The sequence below is a fragment of the Symphalangus syndactylus genome, chromosome X (assembly GCF_028878055.3).
Source record: "Symphalangus syndactylus isolate Jambi chromosome X, NHGRI_mSymSyn1-v2.1_pri, whole genome shotgun sequence".
In the NCBI taxonomy this organism is placed as follows: Eukaryota; Metazoa; Chordata; class Mammalia; order Primates; family Hylobatidae; genus Symphalangus; species Symphalangus syndactylus.
The window spans coordinates 63,837,957-63,854,641 of NC_072447.2; the positions used below are offsets into that span (position 1 = coordinate 63,837,957).

General features: G+C 40.3%; 1 protein-coding gene across 1 annotated transcript in view; it reads right to left on the reverse strand.

Moving 5' to 3' along the window:
* Window positions 1-16,685, reverse strand: part of DGKK (diacylglycerol kinase kappa) — a 104,693-nt gene that overhangs the window by 51,213 nt on the left and 36,795 nt on the right. The window contains exons 2-4 of the mRNA XM_055267783.2: window positions 7,417-7,527; window positions 5,622-5,702; window positions 3,585-3,689 (exon numbers count right to left, since the gene is read on the reverse strand). Of these exons, the coding sequence (XP_055123758.1) occupies window positions 3,585-3,689; window positions 5,622-5,702; window positions 7,417-7,527 (297 nt within the window). The remainder of the gene's footprint in view (window positions 1-3,584; window positions 3,690-5,621; window positions 5,703-7,416; window positions 7,528-16,685) is intronic.

Consider the following 16,685-nt stretch of genomic DNA (forward strand, 5'->3'; position numbering starts at 1 on the left):
GGACCCACTATGCATGAGCTAGAGTCATTTTGCCACTTCGAATTTGTTTGTTGATCTATACGATTCAGTCGTCTACCTTAGTATTCCTGCCCCATAATCACAAAGGGTGGAAATTAAAGGACAGAAAGAAGATAATTAAGCGGAATTTACGATATCTTCCTGAGAACTTGGATTAAAAATTAAAAGAACTAAGATATTAATTTTGCCAGGATCAACTTATGATTTTAGGCAAGGCAACTGAACCTCTCTGAGGCTCAGTTTTCTCATCTGCTAAGTGAAATCTTGGAATCATAAGCTTTTCAGGTTGAAAGGAATTTTGAAGTTCATCTAGTTTGCCCACTTAAAAAAATCAATTTTCTGTACAACATCTGACAAGCAGTTCTCCACCTCAAGAGCCAGCTGATGTCATTCCTGCAGCTTACGGTGAATGTTGGAAAGTTATTTCTTCAACTAGACCAAAGTTTCAGAAAAAAATTTCCAAGATTTAGAGCTTTAGGAACAATTAGATGGACTTTTTTGCAAGAAACTTAGTTCTCTACCTTTGGAAGAGTTCAAATAAAGGCCACATGACTTACATCTCCAGATGCTCTAAAATCTAGTATCTGGAGTCCAGATAACTTTTAAGGTCTGTTTCTGTTTCCACGGTCAATGATTCCATGGCAATTCATTAGGAAGAGCTAACTTTTTAATCTAGTCTTCCAAGCAGCTCCTTATTTCAAACTGTCTCCTTTTATTCTTTCTTTAAATCCCCCAGGCTCACACCTTTCATCTGTCTGTGACTTTTCTATTTCATTTGCCTCTTTCTTATATTTAGGTTCTCCCCAACCCCTAACTCAGTATCCACACTTGTCCTCCCTTTCTATCCTCATTCCGGGGCTTAACACGGTCTTGCCATAATTAATCATAGCCTCTTCTCTGAACTTCTGGCCTCTAGTTTTTCCCTTGTCTAATCCATCCTGTATTTCTAAAGTATCCCTCTTATCAATTGTCTTCCCTTTTGAATCCATCCTGAAGCTTAACTTTGAACACATTGCAAATCTTCCCCACTCTTTATCCTGGCATTGAAAAATCTCCATAGTCAGGCCCCATCTACCTCTCAAGACGTACTTCTTGGACTCACTTTCCTAAACTTTTCTGGTGAAATGAATTCTCCCTTTCACTGTATTCCAAAAAGTTTCTGTTTTCCTGTTATTCAGCTTTTGCCTATACCAGTTCCATAGCCCAGGACCTCCCACTGTCCCTAATTCCCTGCCACCAATAAAATACAATCTATCTTTCAAGGTCAGTCTCAAATCTCTCCTCTGTTAACTTTTCCCAGAGGACTCCAGCCCATACTTATCTCTTTCTCCTCTGAACTCCCATACCACTTTATTATCTGTTTCATTTATCTGGCAATCAATCATGCATTGCCTTGTAACATCTCTGAAAACTGTCATTTATCTTGGGTACTGTCATTTAACTATTTCTTTTGTTTCTGTGTATATAGTGTCTCCCTATTACCTACAAAGCTCATTGAGGCCTGGAGCAAGTATTGCATCTTTGTTTTTCTACTCTTTATGAAACAGAATTGGGCAACTAGTAGGGGATGGCTTATTAATGTGTACTGACTAGTTTCCAATAGATTATCCAATTATTTTGTCACCACTTTAATAGACCACTAAATCCATGATTAATCTTCCCTTGCCCTATTTGTCAGGCATTGGTGGTGACAGAAGATAGAAGGGACCATTAGAGATAAGGCACATATGGGAGAAAGCATATTTGACTATTTAAGCTTCAAGTAAGACAAATTGCTAAGATGCTGGTGCCGAGACGTTTCACTATCAGCTAAAAGTGTTCCTTAATAGATTTAGGTCCCTGGAGAAGCTCCACAGAAGTTGTGATTACAACCTGATACAACTCTTCCAAGAGAGTAAACAGGGAGATTTTTTTCCTTTCTAGTTTGTGCTGGGTGATCAACACCTAGGTGTTTAATTCAATGAATTCAGGGATGGTGCACCAATTCTCTGGTAGTCATCAGAATTTCTCTAGCAGTTTTTGCGTTCCTAGAACAATAATTAAAATTCAAAATACCCTATGTGACCTTTTATGCCAAATTGAAAATTTATACGATTCATGAGAAACCCTCCAGTTTGAATAGAGGTTAAGTCACAGGAAGGAAAGATATTGGTCCACAGGGACAAATATAGGAAAGGAGCAGGGAATTCACAACTTTTTATGACTGCCTGTAATGTTGTACCATAGTGGCCTCATTGGTTGGGGCAGGGGGCAAAAAGGGGACGTGCTTCTCCATTAGGAAAGGAAGAAGAAAGTAACAAAGAGGTAAAATTCTGAGTGCTAAATCATATAAAGATTACCATCAAATGCTAAGCAAAGGATCTCTCAATTTAAGCATATATAATGTGGGACTGGAAGAGGCCTTAATGATATTGGAGAGACCTCAAGTCAGCCATCTTGTCATGTTCCCCATCATGCTATAGGGAGCAGAATGTATAGTTATGAGACTAAGTGGTCAAAAGCCTGAGAAGTCCTCGGGGAGTAGGGATGGATGGTTCTTCTCTATGGCATTAGTTTTATTTCTAAACCACATTATCACCAAGCCACTTCACACACTGCTCCATCCAAATTGCCTAGAACAATCTTCTACCCATTGCTAGTTATTTCAGACATTAGGTTGTTTTAAAGTCTGGATTCACCTTCCCCTTTATCTCTAAGACCTTTACAGCAGAACTTTGCTTCAAGATGAACCATGTATCATTCTCCGTCCAAACTCTGGTTCCAAGATTTCCTGCAGATTCATTTATTCATTCAAAAGATATTTATTGTGCCTTTACTATGTGCCAGAGACTGCTCTAAGTAAATAAGTGACACAGATCTCTCTCCTCTTGGAACTTACATAAATTCTAACTGTGGTAGATCTACAGAAGGGCAAGCAGAGTGTATCTCCTGAAGTTTGATTGCACCAGTTACTGCAGGGAGCAGTGGCCAGAGATTTGGTACTGCCAGGTAAAAAAGAACCCTGCTAAGCTTTGGAGAGGATACTTCTTGCTCTTCCCTCTACATTACTTTTGTAGTAGACAGAAAACAGAAAGGCAAAGAGCATAGTGGTCAAGGACATAGGCTTTGGAGTCACATAGCCTGCATCAGAATCCTGGTTTCACTACTGAATACTGATTCCGCCTTGGACTGGTTCCTACCTCTTTCTGAGTCTCAGTTTCCTTTGCTGTTACTATAGTCATTCAGCAGACCCAAGTCAAGACTGCTGATTCCGATTTTCCTAACCTAAGGGCATCTACATTAGCTGCTCACATACATCTTGAGTGACTCATCCATTGGGCATACATTGACATCTACATATCAAGTGGATATGTATAGAAGTATCTGCACCACATACTTACGAAGGTCTGAGTCCAAGTGAATTACTCCTATTTATGAATAATTCTAAAGAGGTTTTCTGTCTATAATTCCTAACCTGGTGGTCTCTGCTTCCATCGTATTATTTCCCTGCTCTAAAGGTGGCTTAACTAATGCAATTAATTATTTACCTATTAAGAATTGTGTGGCTTCTCTACTAGTTTCCTTACCTTATAAATTTCTCCCTGTTGGACGGTTTTTATGATGTTAATCCATTCTTCCATGTCTTTCCGGTTGGGTGCAGCCAGAGTGATTTTTCGCTGTGGTGTGATAACCTAAACAAAAAGTCACATTATTAGCTGGTTCTCACTCCACAACTTTGCCTTCAAACAGAGTCTGTGAACTCTCTAAGAAACTACATAGATGTACCAAGCACAACGTAAGCCACTTCTCGAATATAAGACAGATGTTCCCAGAGCCACTCGTAGCTCCTTAGATACCCATCCAAAATAATAATAATGCTAATAGCAATAATTAACATTTTAATGCCACTCACTATGTGCCAAGAACTATTCTAAAGCACTTTATGCATCTGATTTCATTCAGTCTTCATTACAACCCTGTGAGATGGGCATTGTTATTTTTCCCATTTCATAGCCGAGAAAACCAAGACAAAGAGTTAAATGATTTGCTCAGGGTCACCCAGCAGGTAAAAAACTAAACCAGAATTGAAATCCAGATTCTTTGGCTTCAGAATTCATTCTTTTAAATACTAAACCATGTACCATCTATTACTCAAGTTAGTTTGCCTGAAAACCCTACTTGCTTACTGCTACTCTGTCTACTTGAAATGGTAAAATTGTATGTGGTTCATTAGGGTGTCCCTGTTTCTGTTTAGTGGGAGAATGAGATGTCTAAAAACCCAGTTTCTTGCTTTCTTATGGTTAGGGACAACCTGAAGAGAATTTTACAGTTGTCTTTCTTAACCCTGCTTGGCACAAGAACCCAGGCAGGAATAATAAGAATGCCACACTGAGAGTCTAGCAGACGTAGACTATGGGCAGGACTTGATCTTTTCCCAGAGGGCAGGAAGGATCATGGATAGCTACAGCATCAGTCATTGCTTCCATTGCCCTACTTGCCTTTACTATAAGCTCCCCAAGTCTTGAAGCTAGAGCTCACCACACCAACAAGGAATTTGTTTCTTCTTTTGCATGTAACACAGTGAGATTATGTGGTAGATGGAAATAGGAGCTAGTTGGGATTGTGGTAACAGCCACTCCTTTGGTCCAAACCCATTCTTGAGTGGGGCTGATGTTTAGTGCTTCTGTGCTTTAATTAGGTTAAGGGGCAGCCTAGCCTTTATGATTTCTTTCTTTGTAGAATGGAGACCAAAAACATTAGCCTATAGGCTCATCACCCAAAGACTCAGCTTTTTGGGACTGGTCAACAGAGCCCTCAGTTCTACCCTGTGTCAGGGTGATGTAATGAGAGAGTAACAAAAGCAGTCTTCTTAGACCCAGCCGCCCTCCTTTCAAGGGAGGATGGAACATGAACCAACTATGCAAGCAGGATACTGGGTCTGCAGCTCTTTAGTCTGTTAGGTACTATCCCCTACCTGCCTAAACAGGAACTCCAGTCTCCATGTCCCACCACTGAGGCTGGGAGAAGACAGTTCTGGAAGGGAGTGGGTAGGAGAATTCCTGGGCCACCAAGCTTTCTATTTTTCAGTGAGTTTTCTGGTCTGGATTCACTTGAATGACCAAAGCCATGTGACATTTCAGCCACACGAAGCCCTAGACACTTCTCTAGAAAATTTTCTGCTTTCTTTGAGGCAATTTCATCAGTAATCTCAACATGGGGTAGATTTCACTTTGAATTAGGCCTCTTATCTACCTCATCAGAGGAGAGGATGTCATGTAACTCAATTATCCTGCCATTTTCTATAACATATTAGCAGTCTCTTGAAAGACTCCCAGTGATACTCTTCTAAATCACCTTCACTGGGAGGACTGATTTTTATAAGTCACATACTCCCTTCCCCTTAAAATCAGCTTAGCTTTATACTGGTAATAAGGAACAAGACCATCACTTTTTTTCTTCCCTATTAGTGGGCTGCTAGAAAATGTTTGCATGAATGATAACACTTTGGGATCAAAGGAAACTTTGGAAACCTGAAGTTCAAAGAAGCAAGAAGTGGTTATGGAAAGCTATCTTCCCAGCTAGCCCCTATCCCTGCCCATTCAGTCATTCCCAATCTTACTTACACAAAAACTGTGGCAAAGGTTTCTATAGCTGCTTTCTGCCACGGTGGCTTGAGACAGATCAATCGTTTCAAAGTGTGCAAACTGGAAAGATATAAGACAGAGAGGGACAAGGAACTGTCTGGTTAATGATGCAAAGAGACATTAAAAGGTAAACACACACACACACACACACACACACTTACTGACAGGCATTTGTGGCAGTCATGATCCAATCATTTCTTTGGCTTGAGGGCTAAAATTTATTCAGCAACATGATTTTTGTTAATGTATTATGTGACCAAAAAAATGAAATCAAAATAAATTTTTTACAGACATTTATGTGGAATTATAGGAAGGCTTGAGTTGGTCAGTTTAGAATTATTTAAATATAAAGGCTTATGCTGGAAAAGATAATGAGATGTGGTTTAACTAGAGTCCTAGAGAAACAGATTGTGATAAACTCCTATTTTATTGGGTGGCAGCCTTTGCAGTCTTGCTAGTCTCATCCAGTTTGAGGCCTGTGTCTCCTTATTCACTGGCCATAGTAGATACCATCTAGCCAGCAGCAGGAAATCAGTATCATGGATATAGGCAAGGCTGGTTTTACCAGTATACAAACTGTGCAGTCACACAGGGCCCCATGTTCAGAAGGGCCTCACACTTAGTTTAATGCTTTGTTGTTGTCATCTTAAAATTACTTCATAATTTTGTCTTTGAGCATGTGTTTTGTAAGTAAAGTCCAATGGGACAACAGATCATGCATATGAGCAGAGCAGATAGGTGCAATATACATTTCCACCCCACGTCTTGTCACTCCATTTGCATTTGTGATGCCCGTGAACATAGAATTCTAGTGGACCCATGATGAGTGGGAGTTTAGCAAGACTCAAAGCAAGTACAAGGTAAGTGTGTTACATCTATAACTGAGTAAGCAGTAGGGGAGCTGACAGCCCTGAGAGGTCATACTTTCTGTTGGAACCAGAACTTGCTTCAGACATAGGAAAAAGACAACGGTTTCTAAGAAATACAAACAACCAAGAAGCCCTATTGTATTCTTTCTTGCTCATTACACCCCTGTGTTAGCCAACCATTTCTGCTAAAAATGATGACATGGAAAGAAATGGAAAGATAAGGCAACCCATAGTTCTTTCAGTTAAAAAAGTGTTGATGGAATGTGCAAGTATCGAGAAGTAAAATATGAACAGTTGAGCTAGTTTTGTGCAGTTTTTTTATACTACTGAGAACGAAATACTACGCTTGTATGAGCTACTAAACACAAATTGTATAATTTTAGTGATTCTTTATATGAATTAAATGCTCTTACATTTGCATTTAAAACTGGTGTCGCAGAGTGTGCAGACAAATAGTGAAATTCATGCTAATTATTTAAAATTGTATTTTTCTTTACTTAGAATTACATTAGCAAATAAAAACACCATGACAAGTCTTTGCTTTATATTAATATTTTAGTATAAACATAAAGCGTTATATGTTAGTAGCTTTAATACAACTTCCCCCTGCTTTTTGAATAAAGGGCACTACATTTTCATTTTGCACTGGATCCCCAAAATTATAGTAGGTTCTGGGTGCAGAAGCTAGCTGGGAAAAATACAAAAGGAAAGGGATACAGAAAAGAGAAAGGAGAGAAAAGTAAGTATCCCCATTTGACCCAAAAAGGCAAGTTAAAAAAAGAGTAGAGGGCTTCAACTTCCACCCTAATGTTTGCTGACATGTCTTTACTTATTAGTCCATCTTCCCACACAAAGGTTTCCTGGCACCCACCCATTAATCTAGTTGACAATATGCTATACATTACCGCTGGATGGTGTGCAAAGTAGAGCTTCTGTCCTTGAACTAGAAAATATCTAAGCTTCCATCTCTTGAAGGAGTTGCAGTTCTTCAGCATAGGTCCTTCCTTCAATATTTTCTGAAAGATAGAAGCATGGCGTTGAGCAATTAGATCAATTCATAAAGTCATATCACTTGTTTTCTCAGATGGAAACAGCAGATATCTAGAAGGCTCTATCTTGTCACATATCTGAGAAATGGCCTGAAGGCCAAGTGAGAACACAGTGAAGCTCGTTCAATCAGAGGAAACATTGGTTACCCTTGGATTACTCATTCAGGATGATATAGGTTTCACGTTTATCAGACTACATGGCCCAAAAACCGTAGAGGATATCTCTATTTGCAGTAGAGGGCAGGGACGTGAACATCATAAATTTAAGAACAGCATTCCTAGGAAAGAACGCGTGGTAGACGAAAAGGCTGTAAAGGCAGATTTTCTGGAAGTCTCCAGCTTGTAGCTCCAGACAGGGCTCTCCTGTCAGCTCTTTTAGAGTGTTCCTTTTAGAATATTAAGTTAGATCGTGTTCCTTCCTTGTTCACAAGCCTCCAATAGCTTCTCAACACGTTTAGAGCCAAATTCAGTCTTTACCATGGTTTGTCTTCAGCAGACTCATGATCTCATGAAGGAGCAAGCACATAAAAAGGAACCACAAGAAAACTACCTTCTGATTACTTTCTTTACATCTCATAGTGTAACCACTGATTTTTCAGTTACCTGCTGAACAGACTGATCCTAACCAAGCATAGAGTCTACTTACCATTTTCATCATTGAGGAAGTTCTCACTTAAGTTAAAGGATAAAAACCAACATGCAAGACTGCCATTTGGGAGAAGTACTCAACCCCACCAAGCTGGAATCAAACCCATACTTAATGGACGAAGGGCCAGACTGAGTTTAAAATCACCAGATCAAGGCTCTACCATGAATTCTATCATCTAAATTAGCATTCACCATTGGGTGGTTGGAGAAGTATTTTGTTTGGCCTACCTAGTGTTTTTCAAAGTTTCAAATTAGTTGGTAATATTTAAAAGGTAGAAGGTTTTATATAAAAATTCAGGTTTCCTGTTTCTTTTTTTTTAAAAAAATTAAAACATCTGGTAACACTGAATTTATATTATCACATGGCAACAATCTGCAGAAACTGAGTACCAGCTGCTCCCTTCAGATGGGGTGCCTGACTCCAGCAGGAATTTGAGTTTAGGACTCTGATCTAAACAATTATTTGCCATTCCTGTTCTCCCAAATACACACACCCACATACACATACACACACACACACGTACTCATACACACACATTTATACACTCTTCAATTCTCTAACCAATTGGATAGGACGAGTGGACAGAGCCTCTGTATCTCAACTGAAAAGTCAGTTCATAAGCAGTCACAGTTTACCTGAGCCCTCTTCATAGCTTATGGGAGTTTCAAGGTTATTGTAACACCCTTGGGATGCAAAAGAATGGTGCTGAGGAGTCAGAACAAAGAGAACAATAAGATCTTGTGGGAAGGAGGGAGGTTGCAGTGAGAGAGAGTAAGAAATTATATTTAAATTGTTGAAATTGAGTCATCCAAGAGAAAACAACTGCTGTAAGCATTAAGAATATATTGTTCCTTTCCCCTCTCTGGCCAGGTGGCCTAAAGTACAGTTCTCAAAAATGGCTTTTGGTTTTTTTACCCTAACCCTCTCACCTCTATCCATATACTTCTCCACACTAAGTCTTCATAATACCTAGGCAGTCCTATTTACTCCTTTCTGCTAAAGACTTAATTTCCAAAATTTAACGGCTCCAATTCTGTACAACTGAATCTACACCCATTATCTCTGCCCTTTTCCCAACTTGTTCTGCTCTGTTAAAATTATTAAATGCTTCCTTTACTCTTCTTATTTTGTCATATGTAATGTCCCAGCTCATTTTACAGTTTTTGGTTAGTTACTTTTCCCTTCCCTCCATTCGCAGTTTAAAGTGTTGCAACTCTGACTGTCAGATATTTACACTACTACATTCTCTTGGCCTCTTCTGAGAAGCACCTACCCTTAAAGAACCCATTTTTCAGGCATTGCAAGTCATGGGCTAGTAAGCGAAAATCTTTCAATTTATAACTTGTGAATATGATAGCCCAAGAGGACTCAGATTTTAGCTTATGCATTTGATAAGCTCTTTAATGATATTACTATGAACAAGAAGGAGAAATGATTATCTTTGTTCAAGCTCCTATTTTATCTGCCTGTAGATCATATCCCCTTCCTCAGCAAGTCATCCTGTTTGGTTATTCAGAGCCTACTCCCAACAAACCAGTAGCCACCCTCAACTCAGGGGACCCCAATTAAGCTCTACCACTCAGGGGACCCTTACAGACAATAGAGCTATATAGGAATAAGTTTTCTATATCTCAACATAATTAATACAAATCTGAAATAGATTCTGATAAGTAAAGATGTATAAGCCCAGGGCAACAACTAGAAAAATAACTTTTAAAAATTATTAATACATCATAAAGCAACAATTAAATACCACTACATGCGGATTAGAAGAGCTAAAACCCAATACAGTGATAATACCAAATGCCGGCAAGAATATGGAGCAACAGAAGCTCTCCTTCATTGCTAGTAGGAATGCAAAATGGTACAACTAGTTTGGAAGACAGTTTGGCGGTTTCTTACAAAATCAAACATACTCTACCACATGATCTAAAAATTGAAATCTTTGCTATTTACCCAAATGCATTAAAAAGTTATGTCCACACAAAAACCTGCATATGAATGTTTATAGCAGTTTTATTCATAATTGCCAAAACTTGGAAACAACCAAGATGTCCTTCAATAGGTGAATGGGTAAACAGACTGTGGTACATCCAGACAATGGAATGTTATCCAGCAATAAAAATAAATGCACTGTAAAGCCACGGAAAGACATGGAGGAACTTTAAATGTATATTGCTAAGTAAAAGAAGTCAATCTGAAAAGGCTACATTAATTATATCAATCCAACTACATAACATTCTGGAAAAGGCAAGACTATAGGGACAGTAAAAAAACTCAGTGGCTGCCAGAAGCTCAAGGGCAATTGGGAAGAGATGAATAGGTGGAGCACAGGAGATTTTTAGGGCAGTGATACTACCCTTTATGATACTGTAATGGTGGCTACATGTCATTATACATTTGTCAAAACTCATAGAATGTGCAACACCAAGAATGAACCCTGATGTAAACGATAGATTTTAGTTAATAATAAAAAATCAATATTGGCTCACCAGTTGTAACAAATGCACTGCACTAATGCAAGATGTTAATAATAATAATAATAATAATGATGATTGTCTCAGGACCTTGGTCAGTTTAGTAGCCCCAAGCAGGTAATAGGGGAAACTGAGAGGAGGTGGGAGGGGGTATATGGGTACATTCTTTACTTTCCACTCAATTTTTCTATATATCTAAAACTGCCAAAAATGGTCTCTTAATTTTTTTTTTTATAAGCAAGTAAAAGCAGGCTGGGAATTCTGAAAAAGAAGAATAATTAAGAGGGAACTACCTGCTATCTAGGTTTTAAAACCTAGTATAAAGCTATAATAATGAAAAAATAATTAAAGGGACTAAAGTGTTAAAATTATTAAAGGAACATAAACATATACCCATGTGATATGGCAGGGACATAAGTATGTGGAATATTCATTGAAAAATACAACAAAAGCTCTGTCTACACCCTGGCTGTTTCAGGGAGTGGTTGTTTGAGTTCTTTAAGGGAAAAAGAGATGGCAGAAATGAAGTAATCTCTTTTATACCTGATACCCAAGGTCTGAGGGTATGAGAAGGGGAGAGTTTCAATGTGTGTCTACCAGTGGAGATGAGGAAGATTTATTTCTGAAGTGGATGATGAGATTGTGGGGCTACTTTCCAATAATAAATTATTATTATTATTATTATTAACACATTTTAGATTAAGCCTGGAATTACTCTCGTAGATACTATGGCTTGTCAACACGAAGTTTATAATCCTTTGGCACCAGAACAGGGTTGGTAGCTTGTGGGAACTGTCCTTCTTTTGCCTATCAAGTTACTTTGTTTCTTTCAAAAGACAAATTGCCATCTGGAAACTGGAAACAGGAGGACACAGTCAACCATGACAAGAACAGAATGTCAAGGCTAGGGAGCAGGTAAGCTCTGTGGTTGTAAAATTGTTTAGTGAGGTAAACCTCTTCACCAAGTTAAAAGACCCAACAGGGCATTGTTGGAAGGAACCAAATGAAGTCATATTGCTTTGAATAAGATAAAATGAAGTTAAAACCTACTTTTTGTTAATTAAGTTAGAATGCAAATCTTCTTAGGGGATAGGCAAGGGCTCTCCCTTCAATGCCTACCTTCGCAGGGTGCATAATAAAGAGTTCCTTAAGTTCTAAACAGAGGCTCTGTGTCATCAGCTCTGAACTTCTACAAACGCCCAAACCTGGATCTTGGAAAAGGTAAAGTACCTGTAGTCCTTTTCCTTCTGAATTCTGTCCTCCTTTGGGGAAACTTCCCTACTCACCCAATTACTGTTTCTAAATAAACCATTGTTTATTTTGTTAAAACCCCAAAATCAATAGGCAGCCCCAGGAAGCCAGTTTGAACAGGCAGAAGCTAAAAATCCCTTGCTTGATTGCCCCAAGTCGGTAAAATATGTGCATGCAAAACAATCTTTACCTGCTTGGGGCTACTAAACTGAACAAGGCCCTGAGGCAAAAATTGGAAGAAGCAAGGTAGCAAGCAAATGCATCCTGCCAGGGGAGGCACTGAAGGGAGAGCCCTTGCCTATCCCCTAAGAAGATTTGCATAGTGCTTCCTGGTCCCCGGCCTCTGGCAGATAATATCATCTCATTGCCTCCTCATAACTATGCAGTATCACGTCTGACTTCCAGACAGTAAATCTGAGGCTTGGTTTCCCTTACTTTGTTCAAGTACCCACAGTTACAAAATGCTAGTGGACTCTGTGCTTCCTCTCCCCGTGATGAGAAAACTGGGAGGGCCTGGTTAATTAGTATGTACACAACAGGGTGAACACAGACCCCACCCCATCCCCCGTGCCAAACTTCACTCTGAATGACAAGATCATAGATTGCTAAGAATTAAAAACTATTCTCGGCCGGGCGAGCACGCCTGTAATTCCAGCGCTTTGGGAGGCCGAGGAGGGCAGATCACGAGGTCAGGAGATCGAGACCATCCTGGCTAGCACGGTGAAACCCTGTCTCTACTAAAAATACAAAAAAAAATTAGCCGGGCGTGGTGGCGGGCGCCTGTAGTCCCAGCTACTCGGGAGGCTGAGGCAGGAGAATGGCATGAACCCGGGAAGCGGAGCTTGCAGTGAGCCGAGATCGCGCCACTGCACCAGCCTGGACGACAGAGCAAGACACCGTCCCCCCCCCCCAAAAAAAAGTATTCTATGAACAGCTCTGACTATTCCGTACTAGAACTCTTAATGAGCTTCCCTCAAAGTGGCAAATGCTATTCCTTGTTTTTCTAAAGACCTAACATTCGTTTGCGGGCGAGAAGGGAGTTCTCCAGTTTTTTAAAAGTGACAGTCCAAGATTGACTGGAAGAGTAATTAGAATTCACATATTGACAGCACTTTGTAATTAATAAAGTGCTTTTGCTTCCCATCAGCCCTCTGAAGCAGGTAGTGAAAGGCGTTTTTTAACGCAATTCTGTCCTATGAAAGACACCCTGAAATTAGTATCTTCAAGTGGCTTGCCGGAGGAAATAATTGAAATTTTTCCTCTCAAATAAGATAGCCGATGTTTGTTTTGCAGTTTTGAGACTTTGCAACATCTTGGAGTTAAAATATTTGTCAGAAGAACGCATCTCTGATGTTATTACAAAAGGCAATGAGGAATGGGACTCCACATGGGAAATTTTGCTTGGTGGCCACATTTATAAGCACACAGCTATTTCAGAAGAAGGGACACACATGTAGTCCTCCTGGTCCAAGCTGCCACATTTCTGTGGCAATATCTGTGATGCTGCAGATAGAAATAATTTAGGAAGGGCTGTAGAATCCTTGTACATATTGAAATGTCATGTTACCACCTGACGCTTCTTAAACCACAGCACACTGCAGGCAGGCTTCCTAATCCTTCCTGCCGGCTCTATTAGACATTAAAACCCAAATAACATTTATGGTTTCTACCATTAAACCCTCAAGGCTGATTGTTTTGTGGTGAGAGTGGGTATGGTGCTAATTAGTCTATTGTCCCGAATTCAATCACCACAGAGATCAATTGGCTTCATTCAAATTCAAGAATGTAGGACTCCAAGGCATACGTAATTCAGGTCCTGTGTACAGTGTTCACACAAAATGATCTTTGCCAAAACCGTGGCAGCCCTTGCAGAGAAGGCTAAAGCTTTGGAAAACTCTGCTTCAGTTTCATTCTGAATCCTCTTTGATAAACCAATACCCAAATCCATTGCTCCCAGAAACTCCCACACCCTGGCACAGGTAGTATCTCTCTCTGGTGCTCTGTACAACTCAGCATGTGTAAATTAATAAATTAATGAGGATAAACATTTCCCTCACTCCATATTTATAAAATATCTCAACAGAGTCTGTAAAGCAGCCCAATTTCCTGTATATAATTAACACCCGCCTGCTGCTTAATTGGGAAAGGGCAAGTACAGCTGCTGCTGTGACCTTTTCCTATGCTTCTCCCAAGTCCCTAAAGCTTCTACTATCTGCTACATCTGTTTTTCTGTTGCTTGGTGCATTTCTTTTTTTAAGAGACAGGGTCTTGTTCTGTCACCCAGGCTGAAGTGCAGTGGCACAATCATGACTCACTGTAACCTCAAACTCCTGGCTCAAGTCATCCCCTTGCTTCAGTCTCCTGAGTAGTCAAGACTACAGGTGCCCGCCACCATGTCTGACTAATTTTTTCATCTTTTTGTAAAGACAGTCTCGCTATGTTGCCCAGGCTGGTCTTGAACTCCTGGGCTCAAGCAATCCTCCCACCTCTGTAATCCAATTACAGAAATGAGCCACCATGTCCAGCCTGCTTGGTTCGTTTTTGATGCATAAGGCTTTGGGGAATTATTTACCTTTTCCTAGCAAAAGGGTCCCCTGTTATACAGCCAAGTTGCATTCCACCCCCACCCACTCGAAAAGTAGACAAGCATCATAACATGCACCACTACCTGTTATTAGTTGGCTGCTCTTCCGTTTTAATTTCTCTTGTTGCTCTTGTGTAGGAGGCTGGATCAAGTTAGGGGATGAGTAGGCTATCATTCCCCAGGTGAGAACTGAACTATTACGGGCACAACTGAGAAGGCCAGCTTTCTGTCTATGACTCCTTCAGTCCAAAGACCTGGAACATCTATTCTCTTTGCTTGGGTTAGAGTGCTGGGAAGAAAGCTGTTTCCTAACACTGGCTTGCCAAAGTTGATTCAAAGCAACTGTGTTTGATTTGGTTAAAATGCAACTCTGGGTGCTTTAGGCTTTAAGAAAGGTCAGACCCACTGCTCCACTGAAAGCTTTACATTCCCCAGGGTCCTGTTGGCATGGCAGGAGTCAGACAGACTGGCTCCAGCACTTACTAGCTGTGTGACCTTGGGCAAATCACTTAACCTCTCTGAGCCTCAATTTCCTTGTCTGTTAGATGAGAATACCTTACAGAGCATGTGCCTGCCACTCTGTGAGTCCCTTGTCCCTTGTGGATTGTGGAGCCAAGGGCTGCTGCCATCGCTCTGCTCATGCCACTACTGGAATCTTCCCTCCTGGCTGTCTAAGGGCTGCAGCAGCAGGATGAGGAATAGGATGACCGACTGTCCTGGTTTTCCCAGGAGTTTTAGCACTACAATCAGGAGGGTCTTGGGCAAACTGAGACCTCGTGGTCACCCTAACACTGAAAAGCCAGATCTTTCTACCATGCAGGTCTGCAAGGACTGTATCTGCAAATCTCCTCCCACTGCTTCCTGTGCTAAGGAAGAGCTATAGATGAACATCTATGTCCCTGTTCTCTGTCAGTGAAATAAAAGAAGGTTGATAATGATGCTATACGTATTTAACCAGTTCCTTGCATATCACTAAAAAGGTATTTTACACACGTGAGCAAACATATATACACATATATTCTTTTTTCTTCCTGTAAATCATAGCATTCTATGTACAATGTTTTGTTTCTTGCTTTCTACACTTAATATACAATGAACCCTTTTAGATGTTGATACATATTAAGTGGTTTCCTTTCTTTTTAAAATTGCATAGCATTCTACTAAATGAATGTAATGTGATTTATTTAAACAATTCCCTATTGAAAGAGTGCTTTCAAATCTTATTTTATTACAAATGACACTGCAAAAACTCTGTATATACACGTCATTTTGCACTGGTCTGAGTACATTGATAAAATAAATATCAAGAGTTGATGACTTTAAAACTAGTCCACTGGGACCATAAAGCCTAAACACCTATAAGTTTTGGGGGAGCAAAAAACATAGAAACAGGAAACCCAGTGAAAGGAACAATGTAAATGGAAGCTTAGCCTTTAAGCCTGTGTCTTCTCAAATCTCTCTGCCCCTCCCCCCTTCTTCTTTTCTATTATTGGAATTCCTAGGGAGGGTAAGGATCACTAATTGTTTGGGGTATGGGGAGGAGGTGAGCAATCTGAGCCCAGGCTGACAAAGTTCTGAAAGTGGTAACCTGGCCCTTTGTAATTGACCTGGGACTAGCTGCATCCAGGAAGGAGGAAGAGCTCTGCTGAGCCCGCCCAGAACTACTTATAGGTTTGAATGCTGGCTTTGCTGCCTACTAGCTGTGCAGCCTTGAACAAGCCATTTCACTGCGACGAGGGGCCACTGTTAAGTTGGTAGGACGGAGATACAAGCTCTGGTCTATGTTAGTTCAAAATCTGTGCTCATGCCACAAAACTGGCCTTTTAACTTTCTGAGCTAACCGTGACCTTAGTAATGAGTAATCTTAGATCTCCCTGCCCTGTTAGAGATTATGAAAATAATGCTCCAAGAGGGGTTGTGCTTACTTAAGTCAAATAGCAAATTAGTGGTAGAGCACTGGGCCTCAGGCCACCTTATTTGTTGTGTTGGGACTACTCACCGACCTCCGTAAGGTGAGTGAAGCTGCCCTATAACTGGAGCCATTGAGTTTTCACTGTATTGGGAATGCCTCTTGGAATATGTGCACAGTTGCAGGGCTCTAGAGTAATAGCATGGAATGGCATGTGAGGAAACCAGCGGGAAGATGGCTTGACTCTAAGAGTAG